The sequence below is a fragment of the Gossypium hirsutum genome, chromosome D06, assembly GCF_007990345.1.
Source record: "Gossypium hirsutum isolate 1008001.06 chromosome D06, Gossypium_hirsutum_v2.1, whole genome shotgun sequence".
Taxonomy (NCBI): Eukaryota; Viridiplantae; Streptophyta; class Magnoliopsida; order Malvales; family Malvaceae; genus Gossypium; species Gossypium hirsutum.
This window is the reverse complement of record NC_053442.1, coordinates 41,068,768-41,092,174: the sequence shown is the minus strand read 5'-3', so window position 1 is coordinate 41,092,174 and position 23,407 is coordinate 41,068,768. Positions and strand designations below refer to the sequence as shown.

Below are 23,407 nucleotides of genomic sequence, written 5' to 3'. Positions count from 1 at the left end.
TTCAGGATTTTTGTTGGTGCATGAGTAGAGATATTTCTACAGTTGAAGAGTATTCTTTTGATTTAGAAATTGAAAGAAGCGCCATTACATCAGAATGGAAGGGATGTTGATATTCCTCAAATAATAGATGACAGATACAGACCCATCAGAGAACATTTAGTGCCTATCTTGGAATTGATTAAAAAATCCAGGAATTGTCAAGCTGCATATTCAAGCTCAACATTTTGAGTTAAAGACGGTGATGTTTCAAATGTTACAAATTGTAGGGCAGTATAGTGGATTGTCTACTAAAGATCCATGGTTGCACTTAAGACTCTTTTTGGAAGTCTGCAATTCATTCAGGCAGCAAGGTGTTCCTGAAGATGCTTTGAGACTGAAGTTATTCCCTTATTCATTGTGAGATCATGTCAGAGCATGGTTAAATGCATTGTTGTCAGGTACGATGGCATCTTGGAATGAAATTTGTCAGAGGTTTCTGCTAAGATATAATCCTCCAAACATGAATGCCAAATTGAGGAACGATAGTATGTCCTTTCGGGAATCTGAGGATGAAACATTATATGAAGCATAGGACCGATTCAAAGAGTTAATTAGAAAATGCCTACTGCATGGTTTTCAACATTAGACGCAAAGGGAAATGTTTTACAATGGATTGAATGCTCATACAAGGATGGTGGTTGACACATCTACCAATGGGACTTTGCTTAATAAATCATATAATGAGGCATATGAAATTTTGAAGAGGATAGGAAACAATGATTATTAATACCCTACTACAAGAGTAGGGATTGGCAGAAGAGTTACTGGAGCAATGGAACTTGATGTGAGTACTTCCCTAACAACTCAAGTATCATATTTAACGAATATGATTAAAATACTAAAAAAACCAGTTGCAATGCAGGAAATGAAAGCAGTTGAGTGAACATGTGTTTATTGTGGAAAAGATCATGTTTTTGATGAATGCCCATCGAACCTAGCCTCAGTTTATTATATGGGAAATTTTAATCGCAACAACAACAACCCATATTCCAACACATATAATCCGGGGTGGAAGCAACATCCCAATTTTAGTTGAAGTAATCAAGGGGTGCGAAATTCCAGCAATGCTATTTGACAGAATGTTGCGAGTGCACTACCTAGATACATTTAGCCCATGCCACAGTGAAATGCTTAGCAAAATTTAGCTTCAAGTTCTTCATCTATGGAAGCTCTATTGAAGGAATACATGGCCAAGAATGATGCTATCATTCAAAGTCAAGCTGCATCTTTAACAGCTTTAGAAAATCAAGTGGGGCAAATTGCCAAAGCATTAAGCTCAAGATCACAAAGAGCACTGTCGGGTGATACCGAAAATTCACCATCTCAAGGGAAGGAACAATGAAAAGCCATTACACTCAGAAGTGGTATGCAGTTACTAGGAGTTGTTAATGACACCACTGTTAAAGAAGGTAGTTCAGATTTCACAAATAAGAAGAATTCAGAACCAGTAGTGGAGCAGGCTACAAAAGAAAAGAGCAACAGGAAAAATGTTGAAGCATATTAATCTTGTATTGCCAATAAAAATGCCACGAAAAAAAAACCTCAACAAATAGAAGGAAGGCCTCCACCACATTTTCCTCAGCGTTTCCAAAAATCTAAGCAAGATTTTCAATTCAAGAAATTCTTTGATGTCCTAAAGCAATTACATATCAACATACCATTTGTGGAAGCATTGGAACAAATGCCAAATTATGTGAAATTCATGAAAGATATCTTATCAACGAAGAGATGGTTAGGGGATTTTGAAACTATCACTCTCACTAAAGGGTGCATAACAATGCTGAGAAACAAATTGTAAGAGTATGCCCAAAGATCGATCATGAGATGGTTGTAATAACATACTTGATTTACCATGTTTATTAATATAAAGCGTTGCCATTATTATTTCAGTTTCTTTTCTGTATGTATAAATAAACTGTTTTATAATAATGTCCTGAAAATAATATGATTATTCTTAAAAGATTCTTAGTTAAGTATTATTGTTGACTAGGACAACAATAATGCATTAAGACTAACATGTAGTTGATTGATGATAAAGAGTTGTCATTGATATGGAGTGTCAAAATCAATGCATGAATATGTGTGTTAGAGAACAACATATTGGACTGACCTGCTGTGAGTATGTTTCTTGGATTATTATGTAATTGTCACATCATTACTCATAGTGATTAATATGTATATGATCCTCAGACTTGAGATTATCATTATCCCAACATCGTGAGCTATATATTTTGATACAGTCAAACGTACACCGTAACTGGTTGTTCTATAAATGCTGATGTTGTATATACCACAACCTATGTAGAGGGATATGGTTGATCAATATAGGATAAGTCCCTCCTACATAATGAGAGTAATATCTTAGGCCACTTGATTGAGTGAGACTAGAAATGCATGGCCATGCTCAAATAAATTGACATGAGATGTCATACTTATTTATATATCATAGTCTACTCAAGATATCAAGGAACATGGGATGGACTATGCAAGTGTGACTATTCCATGACTTGTGTCCATTCCAAAGATAAAGGACTTAAGGATTAATGCGTGAAAGGTTAATCACAAAAAGGTTATGTCGAATCACGACTTCTTGTAACTTAGGTAGCAATGATGCATGCTAGATGCCACTCATTCTTTGTAATATTAGAATCATTCTAGTATTACTGCTAATGTTACAAGAACCTACAGGGTCACACCCTATGGTTGAAATGAACGGAATAAAACATAGTTGGTATTGTGTTTGATTGTTACATGAATTAAATTAATTATAGAATTAATTTAATTGGGCAATCAAATATTGAACATATTATATGTACAAGGATGTTGTACACATAATGAGAACATAGTTTTATTAATATATGAATTTGGTTCGTATATAAATTTAAATAAATATAGTTTACCAAAATCCTTGTTATAATTAATGTAATTATAATTTTTGGTTAAAAATATTATTATATTTATTTATTCTTAATTATGATTATTATGTTCGGATAAAAAATTTTATGAATTATGATTCATTATATATATACCAATTATAAAAGGGTGAGAGAGAGAGAGTTTTAAAAAAAAACCCTAAAAAAACTTTGCTTGTGAGGTCTAGTAGCCGTCAAGCAAAGAATTCTCCAAAAAACATTTTTATAGATTTCTTCCGTTCATTGTTTAATTGGGTGGATTATGTAGAGGTTAGAATCATAAAAGGTTGCGGCTTGGTTCGATAGTAGATCAGAATTCTCATTACTGAGGCATCGCTACCTACTCAGATTGAAGTTTCGGTAATTTCGAAGCCATTATTTCACCCTGATTCATTCCTCGCACATGGATCCATGGGTTGGATTGCTAGAATTATTTTTTTATTAATTTTTGCTGTGCCATGGGGGTGCCAGCATTCCAACCCAAATTTTCACCAAAATTGAAGGATCTAGGGAGTTTTTCTATACCTTGTTCTGTTGGAAATCATTATGTAGGCAAAGCATTATACGACTTAGGTGCAAGTATAAATCTAATGCCTATGTCTATTTTTAGGAAGCTAGGAATAGGGAAGGCGGGACCTACAACTGTCACATTGTAATTAGCTAATTGTTCATATGCACATCCAGAAGGTAAAATCGAAGATGTGTTGGTAAGAGTTGCCAAATTTATTTTTCCAATAGATTTTATTATTCTAGAATGTGAGGTTGATAAAGAGGGACTAATCATACTTGGGAGACCTTTTCTAGCAACTGATAGAACATTATTTGATGTACAAAAGGTGAATTAACAATGAGAGTTAATGATTAGCAGATAACCTTTAATGTTTTTGATGATATGAAGTGTGCAGATACAAATAAAGAATGTGTTGAGATTGTTGACACAATAGTTCAGGAAAAATTTGTAGAATTTTATCACAATAATTATAATGATGATGCAGACTCATTTGAGTTAGTTGAAGCAGAAATGATTGAAGAGCTTGGTGAACTAATGGAAGCTAAACAAATTGAGAATGGATCAAGGAGAAGTTTTGAATTATTAAATTTATTGGACAACTCTTTTAAACCTTTTTGACCATCCATAGAAGATCTTCCTACGTTAGAATTGAAGCTTTTGTCAGTACATTTGAAGTATGGTTACTTAGGAGATAACAACACATTGCTAGTAGTTATCTTAGCGGCAGTGACACTAGATCAAGAGGCTCAATTAGTCCGTTAATCTGCATGCAGAAGATATTACTGGAGGATTGCCATGACAACTTCCTTCATATTGACATGTCCTTATGGAACATTTGCGTTCCGATGAATGCTGTTTGGATTATGCAATGCCTCTACAACATTTCAGTGTTGCATGATGGCAATATTTTCGGACATGGAGAAATTTTTAGAAGTTTTTATTGATGACTTCTTGGTGTTTGGTGATACTTTTGAAGACTGTTTAAAAAATCTGGAGTTAGTTCTTTGTCGATGTAAAGAAACCAACCTTATTTTCAATTGGGAGAAATTTCACTTCGTGGTCTGTGAAGGCATTGTTCTGGGACCTAAAATTTTGCAGCAAAGGATTATCGTCGACAAAGTAAAAATTGAGGTTATTGAGAAATTGCCACCACCCTCCATAGTTAAAGTTATTCACAGTTTTCTTGGCGATTCAGGATTCTATCAACGATTTATCAAATATTTTTTGAAAATATCCAAACCCCTATGTATATTGCTAGAACATAACAAATCTTTCAATTTTGATGAGCCCTGCTTACAAGCATTTGAGGAATTGAAAACCGGTTAGTCACAACACCAATAGTCATAGCACCAAATTGGACTTTACCTTTTGAAATTATGTGTGATGCTAGTGATTTTGCCATAGGAGCAGTACTTGGGCAAAGAAAGGACAATGTTTTTCATGCTGTCTATTATGCAAGTCATATGTTGACAGATTCATAGCTAAATTATATCACCACTGAGAAGGAGCTGTTAGTTGTGGTATTTTCTTTCGACAAATTTAGAGCTTATTTAGTGGGCACCAAAGTTACGGTTTATATGTATTACTCTACTATTAAGTACTTGGTGACCAAGAAAGACGTCAAGCCCAGATTAATTAGATGGATACTACTACAGGAATTTGATCTGGAAATTAGAGATAGGAAAGACACAAAAAATCAAGTGGCTGACCACTTGTTTCAAATTGAAGCAGGAAATGAAGACAATAATATTCAGTGCATTCAGGATGATTTCCCATGTGAGAAACTATTAGTTTGCATGGCATTATCGTGGTATGCCAATATTGTAAATTTTTTGGTTAGTGGAATGTTGCCACTTGAGCTCACCAATCAAGACGAAGGAAATTTATCCATGATGCTAAACAATATATTTGGGATGAGCCATTTTTATTCAAACATTGTGCAGACTAGATAATTCGGAAGTGTGCTCCAAATGACGAGATTCAAAGTATTTTATATCATTTTCATTCAGCATCGCATGGAAGACACTTTGAAGCCATGAGAACTGTTGCAAAAGTTCTCCAATATGGTTTTTATTGGCCAAACATGTTGAAAGATGCTCATGAACTTTTTCAAGCTTACGATCATTGTGAAAGAACTGGAAATCTATCGATAAGGTATGAAATGCCATTGCAAACTATTTTAGAAGTGAAACTATTTGACGTATGGGGAATTCATTTTATGGGTCCATTTCCACCTTCTTGGGGCAATGTATACATAGTTGTTGATTATGTCTCTAAATGGGTTAAGGTTGTTGCTATACCAACGAATAATGCCAAATCGGTACTGAAATTTCTACATAAGAATATTTTTACCAGGTTTGGTATCCCTTGTGCTCTGATTAGTGATGAAGGTTCACATTTTGACTCCAAATTAGTTGCTAATGCTCTGAACAGGTATGAAGTTAAACATAAAATTGCCATGGCATATCATCTTCAGACAAATGGTCAAGCAGAAGTCTCTAATATAGAGATTAAAAAATTCTGAAGAAGGCAGTCAATCCCACCCGTAAAGATTGGTCATCCAGATTAGATGAAGCTTTGTGGGTATATCAAACTGTATTCAAGACACCATTGGGGATGTCACCTTTCAAGCTTGTTTATGGGAAACCCTATCATTTGCTTGTTGAGCTTGAACATAAGACATATTGGGTAATTAAGAAGTTGAATATAGATTGGAGTGCTGTTGGTACTAACCACTTATTAGAGTTGAATGAGATGGAAGAATTCAGAGCACAAGCTTATGAGAATGCCAAGCTGTACAAAGAAAAGACCAAATGATGCCATGACAATAAGATTTTGCCACGACAATTTGTAGTTGGACAACAAGTCTTGTTATTGAATTCCAGGCATAAATTGTTTCTTCGCAAATTAAAATCTTATTGGTCTGGTCCATTCAAGATAGTGCATGTCTATCCTCATGGAGATGTAGAAGTCAAAGACGACAAGACTGGTTCTACTATCAAAGTCAATGGCCAAGGATTAAAGCATTATTTTGGAGCTCCTATAATTTGTGATAAAAATTCCATCACTTTTTGAACTGCTTAATATTTCTCCCCTGTATTATTTTATTCGTTTACTTTTTTTAATTTCTTTTTTTAGTTTATTCAATAAGTTTACTTAACTTTTATTTTCTTTTGTTGCAGGCACATTATGGCCCAGGTTTGTAGAAATCAGCTCATTTAATATATTAGTTAATTTTAGTTTAATAGTTTTTTCAATTACTTTTCTTTTTCCCATTCAATTTTTATTTTTTCTGTGTAAGGGTAAAATTTCATGTTAACCTTATCCCCCAAGTCATTGCTATATTTTCTCTCACGTTTTACCCTAGTCGATTCACTTCTTTTCTAACTTGCTTTCTGTTTCATCTCTCCACCCTTCTATATTTTTTACTTCATAAACTGTAAAGGTCTCACCATTCTTATTTTACAATTACTATTTTCTCTCAAATGGCTCACCAAGCACTATCTTCTTCCACCTCTATGCATCCACAGACATTCTTTAGCAAAATTGTTGAAGAAACAATTAACAAGAACATAACAAAATGACCTTTTTGCATGGAAAAAAGTTTCATTTTCCAAGATGTCCCCTGTATGGGCTATTCTGAAGCCATCTCATCTATCGTGGAGAAACATGGGTGGCAAATCTTGTGTCTCCACCTTGACGACGTCCTCACTAAGGTAGTTAAAGAATTTTATGCACATTTAACCTCTCCAGAAAATGCTTTCATCTATGTGCATGGTGTCTTGGTGTTATTCGATGAAGACTCAATAAATGAACAATATGGGTTACCTGAAGGCATTGACGAACACTCTGAATTTGTCAAGGCAATGACGATTGAAGGACTCAACCCAGTTTTGACAGATTTATGTGTAGAGGGAATGACATAGACAATTTCTCAAAATGATTGCTACACCATCGATTGTTTAACTTTGAAGCCTCAATGTTGGGTATGGTATCATTTCCTTAAATCTCATCTTAGCCCTTCTATACACAACTCTACTATTTCTAAGGAATGCATGTTGTTTCTACACTCGATTATGTCTGGAAGAAAGATAAATGTTGGAAAAATCATTTTTAGAGAAGTCCAACGCTTTGCACAAAAGAACATTGGTTCCGTAAACTTTTCGTCGCTTATTATGGCACTGTGTCAAAGAGTAAGGCTTCCTACTCAGGCAAATGAAGACAAAATCCCCAGTAAAGGAGCCATAACCAAAAAAATTACCTTGAGATTTTTAGGGGAGGAAATGCCAAAGCTTTCTAGCTCTGCATCTATAGGTTTTCCACCTATGACTGCTGATGCTACCCTATCAACATTTCACAGTGACTTTGAGTAGAAAGTGATTACTGCAGTTGAGATGTTGCAACAACAACTTTAGATGATGGAAAAATAACAACTAATGATAGTCATTGATCTTGGCCGAGCTCAAGAAGAAATGGCTCTATTTTGGGGATATGTTAGACGACAGGACAAAGCCATTAAGTAATCTCTTCGAAATAACTTTACCCGACCTATGCCTACATTCCTTGTTTTTCCTAAAGAATTGTTGTTGGAGTCAGAAGATCATGATGAAGATGGAAAAGAAGCTACTGCTGAGAAGAAGAACATAGAAAACAAGGGAGAGAAGAAGAAAATTGAATCCGTGCATATTGAATCTGATAAGGATGAAGCTGATATGACTCAAACTTCTACACATGCTACAACTACCACTACACCGAAATCCACTACCTCTATGACCGAGCAAGAGCATGTAATTCATCAACTGATTGATGATCTCACAAAACCATATATTGATGATGATGAAGAGGTGCCAATTAACTAGCTAAAAAGGAAGCGTTACAAGCAAGCTGCTAGGAAATCAGTTCGAGATGATGTTGGTGAAGTGGAAAGGAAGTAACGGTACAAACGCACTGCTAGAAAATCAACCCAACCTAATTAGAGTAACCCAAATTTCTTCCAAGCTTTTGTTTCTATTTTCATTTGCATCATTTTTCATTTTATAACATACGTTTTATGCGATCATATTTGGTTGTCATTGCATTTTTATATTTGTAGGTTGTTGTTTTTGCATTTTGAAATGTTCCATTGTTCATGCATTGAGGACAATGCATCCTTTAGGTTTAGGGGTGTGTTGTGTTGTAAATATAATATGCATTAGATATATGTTTTAATATTCATGCATTTTTTCATTCGTTTTGCCATTACATGCAAATGCCAAGTAACTGCTAGACTATAACAAGTATATTGTTATCTATGATATTTGATGTGGATAATAATTCTTCGACAAAATTAGAAAATTGTGATGGGTGAATAGGTATGTTTAGTTTAGGATAGTTGTGTGAAAATTGATTCCTAAAATTAGAATGCCCTATTATAATTGTAATTAGTCTATAGTAGGTTTCTTTTAATACATTTAGGAATTCTTAAACTTAAATTCAGTAAATCGACAGTGTGTAATAATGAATATCATGGAAAAATGATAAGAATCACTTCAATGTTTGAAAATGTTGAGTAGATTAGTAATACATTGTTTGCTCCATCGTATTATTGAACAGAAAAACAAGTTTAAGTAAGAGTGAGTAAGGAAACAGTTGAGGGACACTCCACTATAGTAATAGGCTGATTCACTAAGGAGGTAATTGTTTGCTCCATCCATCTTTTTAGTTAAAAGCTTTAGCTTCATGTGTTACATTCAAATTGTGGAATGATTTAATACCAAGCAATCTAGTGTATTCTCTATTGAGATTGTCAAGTAAAGAAACCATGTAACAAGATGAATTCCCTAGAAAAAAATAATATTTGTAATTAAAATTTTGAAATGACAGAATAAATAAGAATAGAGAAACTGAGTTTAGAAGAAAGAGAACCTAAGTGCATTAGGAGGTATTTACTACAGTCAGAATTGCATGAATATTTAGGAATTTTTATTTTTAGGTAACATTTTCTACACTCCATTTGCTAAACAAACCTACAAAACTTGAATCATTTTTTTATTTTAATAGAAGGCTACTGAGAATGAAGGTATAGAATATACGAAAAATGGTTTAGCAATATATATGGTAACTGTGTGTTATGGCAAATTCATGCATTCATGCATACTCATACATATTTTGCTTGAGGACAAGCAATAATTCAAGTTTGGAGGTGTGATAACTTTTTAAAAGAGTTATATTTCAGGCCTCTAGATTGAATTAATTGTTTGTAATTAATTGGTTACTGGGGAAGAAATGTGTTGGTTATTGTTGGCAGCAGGTGCAGGATGAAGAAGAAAAGAGATAAAGCAGAAAGAAAATGAAGGAAGTGAAATATTTCCATGGCAAAATGTTGGTTAGATTACCAACAAGAATGCCATTACAATTCCAGGAAGATGATGCGACACTCAGTCCATGTCACTCTTAGCCAGCTATACTTGTACCGGATAAACCACCCTGAAAAAGAGAAACCAAAAGATATGTGTTGAGAGGGAGGGACCTACCCTCTAAAGGAAGAAAGAGAAAAAAAAGAAGGGACAAAGATTTTAGGGACAGAGAAATTAGAAAGTAGTTTTTCTCTGCATTGAATTCTCGTGGAAAATTTGAGAGAAAAGTGATAAGAGGGTAGCAGATTACAGAGTAGAAAATCACAGACGCAAGGAAGAGGAAGAGAAATTTGTCCTGGGTTTTGCATCAAATTTCAGTATTAAAGTGAAAGCAGGAGTAGCGAGAGCTTCTTGTAGTTCTGCCTTTATTTTATGATTTGAACTTATTGATTTGTAAACTTGAATGATGATGTTGAATGATTTTATTTTGGATTTGAGTGTCTAATCCATGAGCTAAATCTCATTGGGTTGGAATTATTTGGGTGAGTTTTTATTATCTTTAATGCCCATGGCTTGATTTTGAGTAGATTATTGTTTCATTCAATTTGTGATTATTTTAAATGCATGCATGCAAGCTCTAGACATAGATGATTGTATGGTATGTTGTTAGATCTGATGTAATTTTGAAAAGATTAAATAAATTGGATTATTATCGATTAATACAAGTGAGTATTCGAAAGAATATTCGTAGCACTCTAGACATAGAAGTTGCGATCTGTATAGGGAAAGGAAGAACAATTTGGATATCATTCTTGAGTTCTGTAGACATACAAAAACTCAGAATGATAGCTTAAAGTCTGCCTTTCAAAAGAAGCAAACTGTAGTAGTAAATCCCAGAGCAGTAGAATGGTCAAGATTTTGCCATGACATTATTATGATATAAAAATAAAACATGAGTAATTCCTGTAACACTCCTAACCCGTCTCCATCACCAAATTAGGGTTATAGAGTATTTACGATCAATTGAAAAACATTTAACACCATAAAATTAAATAAATTAATCTTATTAAAAACCAATTAATTATAAGCATTTTGTCCCTAACTCGAAGCTTTGAGGCCCTAAAAATAGCTTAGAAACAATTCGGGACTAATTTGAAACAGCATAGAAGATTTGGGAAAAATTACAAAATTTAGAAATAGGGGTCACACAACTGTGTGGCCAAGCCGTGTAACAACTGAACAATGGACACACGACCATACCCAACCCGTTTATTCACCCGTGTAACTCACTGAGTAGGGTGACACGGTCGTGTCGCAGGCCATGTAACTCTCTAAATTGTCACACACGATCGTGTAACTCACTGACTTAAAATATTAGGATTTTACAAATGACACACGACCGTGTAGCCAGGCCGTGTGTGTCACACGTCCGTGTGACAGCCCCTGTCCAAGGCCGTGTGATCCAAAAATTGACCCTAAATTCAAGTCATTTCAAGGCCAAATCATACCTAACTAACCATTCCATTTGAGCACACATTGAAGGGATTTAAACATCATTCAAACACACCTAAACATGCCATTTCAAACATCCTAATTCATCTAGCCAATATGCCATTCAAAGGCACCACAATTGCATGAAAACATCATGAATCAAACCAAAGCAACATAGCTACTTTTCAAGCATAAAACCTAGTTCAATTATCTATCAAATCATATCACAAATGATCATCTCCAAGCCATAAAAAAAAAACCAAAAAACCTTGCATTTCAATTACCTAAATGTGGTCAAAATGACTTAACTTAACAAAGCATTACAAGTCCACTAAACCAAACATAAACATTGAGCATAAGCATACCAAAACATCCATTACACCTTCAAGCAACACCATTACAAAAGGTCTTGTACATGCTATTTATAACCACGGCCAAATGACTCAAAAACTATTGAAATGGTTGTTGGATAGTGTGATAGGTCTTCAACGAGCTTCCAACTGATCGAGCTTTTGATAATCTATAAAACAAAGGAAAGTAACTATGTAAGGAACTAGTGCTTAGTAAGCTGGTATAAACTCAAACAAAAATTACCATTTCATTAGTTTAATCTATAGAATAAGCACACTATCATAACCAAGACCATAACATTAGCACAAGCCTATACAGGCACCATCAAAAACACAAGTTAGTATGTTTATCCGTGATACAAATGTATTCAATCATACAGTAAGTTTCACATATACATCATTTAATTCATCAATTTTTTCATATATCATGAACCATTTCATTTGTATACTCACCATTTCCTTTTCTTTTCTTACCCATTGAACCATCTATAATTGCATCAGATACTTGGGAGTATTTATGTAACAACCCATTTTCAGTAATATCAGAACAATGGTTTCGAGACCACAAATCTGATTAGTGAATTATTATATTATTATTATTTTAATGTCTATGGGATTATAGTAAGATCGTATTAAAATTTCGTTAATAAATTTTGAAGTTCATATAGCTTATTAAGTAAAAAGGATTAAATCATAAAGAGGGTAAAAGTTGAGTTCTATTAGCTAAAGGGGCTAAAAGACTATGGAAAAGAAATCTAATGGACTTAAAATAGTAATTGTACCATTCATAATGTTAGTGGACAAAGATAGGCATGAGTTTGATGTTTTGTTTAATTAATATAAACAAGGTTAAAATGGTAAGTTAACAAATAAAATCTTCAATTAAACTAAGTAAAAGATGGTATCATCTTCCTAAAATAAATTCATCACCGAAAACTAAAGGAGGATAGCCATTTTTGAGTTTTAAGTTTCGGCTAGAACTATAACCTTGCATGTAAGTGATTTTTCTACCCGTTTTTAATGATTTTTTTTATGTTTTTGAGATCTTTTTAGCTTAATCTAGCTAGCCCAAGAATTAATTTGCAAAACTGTTAAAGGTTGAGGGACTTGCCATGAATGTTATTGAATGAGTTTTGATGTTAAATGATAGATTATGAATCTTTGTTGAAAAATAAACAATTTTTGTAAAGTGATTTTTGATGAAATTTGGAACTAGGGAGTAAATTATTAAATGTATAAATTCTAGGGTTGTAATGTGAAATGATGATAATCATGGGCTGGTTCAAGGTCCCTTGCATATTTGCTTAACATGGATTAATATTAAAATGGTTAGATTTGAAGTTGTAAGCATAAGGACTAAATTGTGAAAAAGTTAAAATATTAGGGGCAAAATGGTAATTTTAAATAATGATGAAATGTGGATTAAATTGAATACTATCATGTTAAATGGATTGAAATTGTCTATTTAGATCAAGATAAACCACGTACGAACCTAGATCGAGGCAAAGTAAAAGCTTCGGAATAGCTCGATTTAACTTCTACGCCCCAAATAGTCCAGGTAAGTTCGTATGAACTATTGTTATGTTCATGTTATTTAAATTGTGTGTTATTATGTTATATATAATGTAATTGAATGATTGATAGCACTAGAAAGAACATAGGTTTTCCCTCTTACTTATTGGTTAAATTGTTCCCATTTAGTTATCCTTAAGATATATTTTAGCATTTTCAGTTTAGTAAATTGCATTTTATAACTCAGTGAATCCTAGCCTATTTTATCCTTATTTTTCTATCTTATTGCATTAATGTCGCTACATGAGTTAATTCCAGATTGCGTCCAGAATTGTCGCCTCACCTGACAGTTGTCCAGATAAGAACTAAAATTGCGTGAGCTATCTAGTCTGGTACAAACGACCTGTACATACAAAGACAAAATAATTTTGAGGAAAGGACACCTGTACTGTTGGAGAAGGACATAAAAGATGGACGTGAGAAGAAAAGTAAAGCTTGTGGCCATGGCAACTTAAGCCTCTCACAGGTAAGCCAACGTGAAAACCAAATGCAGACTAGCTTCTGATGAGGAGACCTAAGTGCGAGACAAAATGGAATAGAGAGATTCAGTCAAGTTGTCTAGGAATAGAATTCTTCATTCTATTCTTTCTTATTTCTTTCTAAATGCTGGTGATTACTCTCTGTTTTCTATTTGTATGGAAGTACACATGAATTCTTGGTTAAATTTTATCTTATTCAATCTTGCTTTTATTGTTTAATCTTGGGGTTTGCATGTTTTTTAACACGAAAGTGTTATTGCAGTCATTGACACTAGAAAGTGCAGTGACAGTTTGAGCCAACAAGCATTTCAATGGAAGTTGAGTGAGGATTAGAGGAATTTAGTCCACTTGTTCTTAAGAGTGTCATGTTGCCATCATCTAAAGGGGGTTAACGTGCATGTTTAAGTCTCAGATTAAATAGAAGAGTGATGCTGGGTAAGATATACATTGAATTTTATTGCCTCGACAGTCACCTATCCTTTTATAGCTTGTGAGCACTTAGTATTCTGCTGAAGATTCATGTTGGGGATCCCAGTTTATCATTATCATATTTTATTTTATTATTTTCAAGTTATTGCATCGACAACTATTCTCACATTTTATCTCGTTTCTATCTAGTTATTGCACCGACATTAATAGACAAAAGACTGCCATCCATGTGGGATTGATATCCGATAGACTCACATCTGTCTACTATACTTGCATCGACAGTGTACGCTTGCACATTATTAATGTGTCATTAAGTAGTCGATCAAGTTTTTAGCGTCGTTGCCAGGGATCGAACCCGAGTCGCCTGCGTGACAGGCAGGAACATCGTCAATGTTCATGTTATTTAAATTGTGTGTTATTTTGTGATATATAATGTAATTGAATGATGTATAAACAAATCAATGCTATGACGGTTATCGAGTCCTGGTTGAACCTTAGGAATTCGATGGATACAAATGACATGTCATTAGGGATTTCATGTTTCAGGTGCTGGTCTGGACTGTCCTACCGATGGTTAAGGTCCTACATTTGTTGTGGATATTTACAAATGTGCTAACTTGTATATTGATGGTGATATTTAGGCTTGTACCAAGCTCATGGTTTGGATTTTAATGTACTATTTCTTTATATTATGTAAATGAAATGGCAAGTTATGTTCTTTTTCTATGAACTTACTAAGCATCAATTACTTAAGTAGTTTTTTTCCTATGTTTCCTTTTATTTTATCGAAAGCTCATTCGGTTTGGAAGCTCGTCGGAGATCTATCACACTATCTAGCATAAATATCGGTATTTTTTTGAATGTTTTGGCCAAGGTTATAGTGGCATGTATAGGATTAATTGTAATGGCGTTTAGTTGAATTTTTAGTTGGTGAATTGGCATGTATAAGTTGTGTAAGTTAACTTTGTTGGTACCATTTGATTCCTTGCTATATTGTGTCATTTTGGCTATCTTATGATGCATGTTTTAAGTGGCTCATATGATATGTTTTGAATTGGTATGATTATGGTCAAGTTATGAAATGTTTTGGAAAGTATTGAACTAGAATTTGATGTTTGAAATTTGGTAAAATTGACATGTTTAGGTAAATGTTGATGAATGCATTTGAGGTGCCTTTGAATGAAATATTGGTTAGTTAAATTAGGATTCTTGAAATGGCAATTATATGTATGTTTTGATAGGGTTTTAGTGCCTTGAATATGTGTGCAAAAGACCTAAATGTTTATGCATGAAATGGTATTAGAAATGGATTGATTTTAGGCAAATTTGGGTCTACACTACCTGAGACACGAGCCTATGACTCAACCGTGTCAGGCACACGGCCTGTCGACATAGCCGTGTGTCATCTGGGAGTTCCTTTGTATGCAAGTCAGTGAGTTACACGACCTAGCACATGACCTGGCACACAGGCGTGTGCGGCAACTTAGAGAGTTACATGGCGTGGCACATGGGTGCGTGACACGACCCTGTGACCCTACTCAGAGAGTTACATGGGTGAGGACATGGGTTGGGACATGACCGTGTGTCCCTAGTTCAAAGGGGCTAAAAGAGTATGGAAAGGAAATCTAATAGACTTAAATGGTAATTGTACCAATCATAATGTTAGTGGACAAAGATGGGCATGAGTTTGATGTTTTGTTTAATTAATAAACAAGGTTAAAATGGTAACTTAATAAATAAAATCTTAAATTAAACTAAGTAAAAGATGGTATCATCTTCCCAAAACAAATTCATCATCGAAAATTGAAGGAGGATAGCCATTTTTGAGCTTTAAGTTTTGGCTAGCACTATAACCTTGCATGTAAGTGATTTTTTACCCGTTTTTAATCATTTTTATGTTTTTGAGATTGTTTTAGCTTAATCTAGCTAGCCCAGGGATTATATTGCAAAATTGTTAAAGGTTGAGGGACTTTCCATTAATGTTCTTGAATGAGTTTTGATGTTAAATGATAGATTATGAATCTTTGTTGAAAAATAAACAAGTTTTGTAAAGCGATTTTTGATGAAATTTGAAATTAGGGACTAAATTATTAAAGGTATAAATTTTAGGGTTTTAATGTGAATTGATGATAATCATGGGTTGTTTCAAGGTCCCTTGCATTTTTTTTAACATGGATTGAGATTAAAATTGTTAGATTTTAAGTTATAAGCTTAAGGACTAAATTGTGAAAAGTTAAAACATTAGGGGCAAAATGGTAATTTTACATAACAATGAAATGTGGATTAAATTGAATGATATAAGTATTAAATGGATTGAAATTGTCTATTTAGATCAAGATAAACCACATACAGACCTAAATCGAGGCAAAGAAAAAGCTTCAGAATAGCTTCATTTAACTTATACGCCCTTAATAGTCGAGGTAAGTTCGTATGAACAGTTATGTTCATGTTATTTAAATTGTGTGTTATATGTTATTTATAATGAAATTGAACGATGCATAAACAAATCAGTGTTATGACAATATCGACTTCCGGTTGAACCTTAGGAATTTGTAGGGTACAAATGAGATGTCATTAGGGATTTCATGTTTCGGGTATTTGTCAAGAATGTCCTACCAATGGCTAAGGTCCTACATTTGTTGGGGATTCTCCACAGCTTGTGTAAGTAGCATCGTGTAGCTTATATTTCGACCCACAGCTCGTGTGAGCAGACCCATTTCATAGTTTGTGTGAGCAATGATGTAAAAGAAATGTTACAGTTATATGTAAAGGCGCACTTTGTGTGAGCTTTCTCGAGTATCTGAAGAAACTCAATATGGTTCAACTAGCAAGAAAAGGTATTGAAACGGTAAGTTCTCTAATGGAATTATGCATAAGCTTATGGGAAGAATGCATGAATCAAATGATGCATTTCATATGGAAAATGACTTATCATATGGTTTGTTCAATTAAGTTATGTATAAATGTGCTAACTTGTATATTGATGGTGATGTTTAGGCTTGTACCAAGCTTATGGTTTGGATTTTAATGTACTATTGCTTTATATTATGTAAATGAAATGGTAGGTTATGTTCTTTTTCTACGAACTTACTAAGCATCAATTGCTTACGTAGTTTCTTTCCTATATTTCTTTTTAGTTTATTGGAAGCTCATTAGGTTTGGAAGCTCGTTGGAGATCTATCACACTATCTAGTATAAATACCGGTAGTCTTTGAATGTTTTGGCCAAGGTTATAATGACATTTATAGGATGAATTGTAATGGCATTTGGTTGAATGTTTAGTTGGTGAATTGGCATGTATAAGTTGTGTAAATTAACTTTGTTGGTACCGTTAGATGGCTCGCTATATTATGTCATTTTGGCTATCATATGATGCATATTTTGAGTGGCTCATATGGTATGATTATGGTCAAGTTATGGCATGTTTTGGAAAGTATTGAACTAGAATTTGATGTTTGAAATTTGGTAACTTTGACATGTTTAGGTAAATGTTGATGAATGCATTTGAGGTGCCTTTGAATGGCATATTGATTAGTTGAATTAGGATTCTTGAAATGGCAATTATATTTATCTTTTGATAGGGTTTTGGTGCATTGAATATGTGTACAAAAGACCTGAATGTTTATGCATGAAATGGTATTAGAAATGACTTGATTTTGGCAAATTTGGGTCTACATTGCCTGAGACACACGCGTGTGACTTAGCCGTGGTCATCTGAGAGTTCTTTTGCGTGGAAGTCAGTGAGTTACACGATCTAGCACATGGCTTGACACACGGGCGTGTAGGGCAACTCAGATAGTTACACGGCCTGGCACAAGAGCGTGTGTCCCTAGTTACACGGGTGAGGACATGGGCTGGGACACGATTGTTTGTCCCTAGTTTGAAGGTTACACGGGGTGTGTGTCTCAACCGTGTGAGACATACGGCTTGGCCACACGACTGTGTGAAACCTGTTTCCAAAATTTTGTGATATTTGCTAGACTTTTCAAATGATTACAAATGGGTCCCGATTTATTTTTATGGTATTTTTAGTGTCTTGAGGGCTTGATTTAGGGACGGTGTGTATGTATCTGATTAGTTTATGAATTGTTTATGTTATTGAATGAAGTTAACTTTAAATGTTTTCAATTGTATGGTAATGCTCGTAACCCTAATCTGGCCACGAATACAGGTTAGGGGTGTTACAACTCACACACATAGTGTGCCTTTCCATATAACAATAACCTTTCATTGTCAATAAAAGTCACACGAGCTGTGGGTCGGAATGTTAGCTACACAGTGCTGCTCACACAAGCTGTTGAGAATCCGTAACAAATGCAGGACCTCAGCCATCAGTAAAACATTAATGATCAATACTCAAAACATGAAATACCTAATGACAGGTCATTCATATCCTAAGAATTCTTAAGGTTCAAACGGGATTTGTTATCCATCAATTACTCACACATCAATATATATACAATTACACGTCTGTTATATTAACGCAACATAACAAATAATCAATTTAGCTAACATTAATACAATCATAATTCCTACGAACTTACCTCGATAACTAAGGTCATAGAAGTAGAATCCGAAACTAATCCAAAGCTATAGAATTTTCTCGATTTAAGTCTAGATGTTGTTTATCTTGATCTAAATAGATAATTTTATTCAATTAAGTACTTCTATTATTCAATTTAATCCATAATTCATATTTATGTAAAATTATGAAATTACCTCTAACATTTTAGCTTTTCACAATTTAGTCATTAAGCTCATAGTTTGAAATTTAACCATTTTAATCCTCAATAAAAGCTAGCCGAATTTCATAGGGACTCATACCAACCCACTTAAATCATTATTTCATAAATTTACCATGAAATCTTACTATTTTCATAAATAAATTCCTAAATGCAATTTCATAAAAAATTACTTAACAAAACTTGTTTATTTTACAACCAAGATTAATAATCTATCAAATAACTTCAAAACCTATTCAAAAACAACCATGACAAGTCCCTCAACCTTTAACAATTTTGCAAATTAACCCTTGGGCTAGCTAGACTGTGCTAAAACGAACTCAAAAACATAAAAAATTATTAAAAACGGGATCGAAATCACATACCATGCAAGCAACTATGTTGACCGAATCTTAAAACCTTAAAAATGGTTATTTCCTTCTTCAATTTTTGGTAGAGAGACTAAGTGAGGAAGATGATATCAACCTTTTTATGTTAGTTTAAGTTTATTTATTAATTTACCATTTTAACCTTGGTTATTAACTTAAAAATTAACAAAATCTTACCCATAAATGTCCACTAACATTAAGAATGGTATAATTAATATCTAGATCCTTTATATTTCCTTTCCATAGCCATTTATTCCTTTTAACTAATAGATCTCAACTTTTACATCTTTTGCAATTTAATCCTTTTTACTTAATTAACTAATTAAACTTCAAAATTTCTTAACGAAACTTTAATACGACCTTAATATAATATTGTAGGAACTAAATAAATATTAAAATAATAACTCACTAGTTGGAATTGTGGTCCTAAAACCACTATTTTCGGCACCACTGAAAATAGACTGTTACAACTCTTCCCCCTAAATGAACTTTGTGCCCGAAAATCTTACTAGAAAATAGGTTCGGGTATTACACTTTCATAGCTTCTTTCGGTTCCCAAGTAGCTTCCTCGACTCCATGATGTTGCCAAAGAACCTTAACTAAAGTTATACATTTATTCCTTAACTCTTTAACTTCCCGAGCTAAATTTCTTATTGGTTCTTCACTATATGGCATATTTGGCTGAATCTCAACATCAACAGGTGAAATTACATGTGAATGGTCTAATCGATTCTTCCGTAACATTGATACATGAAATACATTATGTATTTTCTCTAACTCTAATGGTAAAGCCAAACACAATAATCCATTGGCCCAATCCTTTGATGAACTCATACGGCTTGAAGAATCGTGGACCAAGCTGTCCTTTTCGGCCAAAACAGAGAACTTTTCTCCAAAGAGATACTTTTAAAAACACTCTATCGCCAACTTGAAATTCAATTCTTTTCTTTTCAAATATGCATATGATTTCTGACGATTAGAAGCAGCTTTCAAACTATCACGTATTATTTTGACATTTTCTTCGGTTTCTCGAATCAAATCAACACCGAATAGCTTTTTCTCACTCAATTTAGTCTAGTATAATGGAGTTCGACATTTACAACCAAACAAAGCTTCATACGGTGCCATTTTAATACTCACCTGATAACTATTATTATAGGAAAATTCAACCAACGGGAGAAATTTCTTTTAGCTACCCTCGAACTCTAAAACACAAAGATAGGGCATATCTTCGAGTACCTATATCACTCGCTCAGACTAACCATCGGTCTGTGGATGAAATGCTGTACTGATATGCAGTCGAGTACCTAGAGCTTCATGTAATTTACTCCAAAATCGAGAAGTGAACCATGGATCTCTATCAGAGATAATAGACACCGGTACACCATTGTAAACGGAAAAATATATAGGATTTTTCCTATATAATTCATCACCTTTTTATTTAAAATTGTTGTTAAAACCAAGCAATTGTTTAATAAATTAATGAAATATGTGAAAATATGAAATTAGGACATAGAAATTATTAAAATGTGATTTTATGTTTTATTATATAGTTTTCAAGCATAAAATGACTTATTTTATATTAATTTAAGCATATTATATTTTTAAGCTATGAAGTGGGCCATGCATGCTTAAATTAAATAATAAAATATAATTTTATATTTAAATAATTCATTTGAAATATTTCATTAATAGAAATTAATTTATTGGTTCTCTAAACTATCTGCTATTTTTGACAGGTCTAAGGACTTTCTTCTAATTGCAAAACCATCCAACTGGGGACCAAGTAAACCCAATTTTCGGCTGCACATGGCTGATTATAAACCAAATTTTGATTTAATTATACAAGGTCCTCGAAGAATTGGAGAAATTAGAGATTTACCTGAAGATTTGCACTTGACCAAGTCTCAGTCCTGAATTGTTGTGGCATCAAACTGACCAAAAATCAAGGAAAAATCAGCTTGATTTAATTGATGTATGGCCAACCAACCATGGGAGATTCTTCAAAGGATGAACACCCCTATTTTTAGTAAACTATCCCCCTCTCCTCACCTATAAATAAAACCCTCTCATTCATTCATCCATCATCCCTCACTTCTCATCATTCTCTCCTCTCTCAATTCTCTCAACTCTCTTAGCTCTCACGCCTATCACCGTCCTTGCATAAAGGATTTCAACAAATTAGCCTCTTAAAGAGCCTTTGGTCGGCCACCTTGGAGAGCCATCAGCATAGAAGCAAAGTAAAGGAGCAAAGGAGCCTTGTCAGTCAGAGTCTTGGGTGACAGCCACTCTAAATTAGGTTTAATCTTTCTCTTCTTTAATTTAATTTAAAGATGTTTTCTATGAGTTCTTTGTTCTTGTTTACAACAATGATAGCTTAATTTTATTTAAGCTAGGATGATTATTTTAATTAAATAATATTTATTTGATTCATGTTTATAATGATTGTGCCTCAATCGATCATGTTTTCAATTAAAATCAAGTTTGTATTTCGTTCATACGTGATTGAAATGCACCTGAATTAGCTGAGCGATCCTAACCAGACAATGGCTAATGGAGGCATAATTGAAATGTACATGCTCAATTTAGATCCTAACCCGATTAAATTGTAGGTTGCATAACAACCCTAACCAGGCTCTGTTATCTGCATAGTTTTTAGATTTGTGTGATTAAATTGTTTCAAACCTAACACGTCTCTGTTACCTCACACGAATGCTAAGAAACCCTTAGTAAATAAGGATCAGTAAAATGCTTATTTACTAAGTAAAGGATTCCAAAAGGACTAATTTGGTTTCCAAACTCATGAAAGATCGAGTTGCCATAGAATGATTTTCCGAATATTATTAAGTATGATGATAATAAATTAAGTTTGATTAAAGGAATTGTCCTAGTATTTTTATGTTATAATTGTTGCAAATTGTGTTTAATTTTGCTAAAATCTACTTCATTCATATAATCTGCGTACTTAGGAAAACATACATTAGGGATCATTGCATTTAATTTAATTTAGACACCACTTCTCAACTGTATTGTGTTTTTCTTTTTCAAATTGTAATTATAATTTTACAAGTTAGGTGGCTTAGCCCAAGCACAATTCCTATGGAAACGATAACTCGATACTTACTTATTACTTGATAATGACTGTGTACACTTGCACAAACCCGAGCGTTAAAAGTTTTTGGCACCGTTGCCAGGGATTGTCAACTATTTCCAGAGTCATTTTTTTCATGAAATTATTTATTTTCAATTTGATTTATTTCTAACATCACTAACTTATTCTTTTTAATTTTGTGATTTTCTTCTCAGGTGTTTATGAGCATAGATCGAATTATCGATTTACTCCCTGTAGACCCTAAAATTGAGCGAACTTTCAGACAAGGAAGACGTGAATGAACAACTCAAAGACAAGTCGAGATGGACCTTGGAAGTTAGAACCAAGACCAAGGTAATGAAGCCGATTATGTACGAAATCCTATCCTCATTGCGGATGATAGGTATCGATGTATCAGACAATATGTTGTGCCACTTTTCAGTGAGTTAAACCCAAGAATTAGAAGGTCAGATATTGAGGCAACCCAGTTTGAATTGAAACTAGTGATGTTTCAAATGCTACAAACAGTAGGCCAATTTAGTGGTATACCCACGGAAGATCCACATCTCCACCTTCGATTATTTATAGAGGTGAGTGATTCATTCAAGATAGCCAGTGTGACTGAAGATGCACTGAGGTTGAAGTTGTTTTCGTACTCGTTGCAAGATCGAGCACGAGCATGGCTCAATTCATTGTCACCAAGTTCCACATCTACATGGCAAGAATTAGCAGAGAGAATTTTGGTTAAGTATTTCCCACCTAGAAAAAATGCTAAGTTTAGGAATGAGATCACAACTTTCCAGCAACTAGATGACGAGTCTTTGTGTGAGGCTTGAGAGCGATTCAAGGAGTTACTTCGTAAGTGTCATCATCATGGGATTCTTCATTGTATCCAGTTGGAGACATTCTATAATGGTATCAATGCACATACAAGATTGATGGTAGATGTTTCTGTGAATGGTGCAATTTTGTCTAAGTCTTATAATGAGGATTATGAGATCATTGAGAGGATCCTGAGTAACTACTATCAATGGCCAACAAATCAAATAACTTTAGGAAGACGAGTAGCCAGAGTCCATGAAGTTGAC

At 33.9% G+C, this 23,407-nt stretch overlaps 1 protein-coding gene and 2 non-coding genes across 3 annotated transcripts; 1 reads left to right on the top strand and 2 right to left on the bottom strand.

Annotated features, from left to right (window-relative positions):
* Window positions 1-508: 508 nt before the first annotated feature.
* LOC121218966 (small nucleolar RNA R71) lies at window positions 509-615 on the bottom strand. The gene has a single exon (XR_005915448.1). It is a non-coding gene; the product is annotated as a small nucleolar RNA R71 (small nucleolar RNA).
* A 4,882-nt stretch (window positions 616-5,497) lies between these two features.
* LOC107900123 (uncharacterized) lies at window positions 5,498-7,388 on the top strand. Its single transcript, XM_016825829.1, has 5 exons — window positions 5,498-5,895; window positions 6,027-6,257; window positions 6,348-6,465; window positions 6,645-6,660; window positions 7,108-7,388. The coding sequence occupies exons 1-5, from the start codon at window positions 5,498-5,500 to the stop codon at window positions 7,386-7,388; spliced, it is 1,044 nt and encodes a 347-aa protein (XP_016681318.1).
* A 15,704-nt stretch (window positions 7,389-23,092) lies between these two features.
* Window positions 23,093-23,199, bottom strand: LOC121219014 (small nucleolar RNA R71). Its single transcript, XR_005915496.1, has one exon. It is a non-coding gene; the product is annotated as a small nucleolar RNA R71 (small nucleolar RNA).
* Window positions 23,200-23,407: the final 208 nt, after the last annotated feature.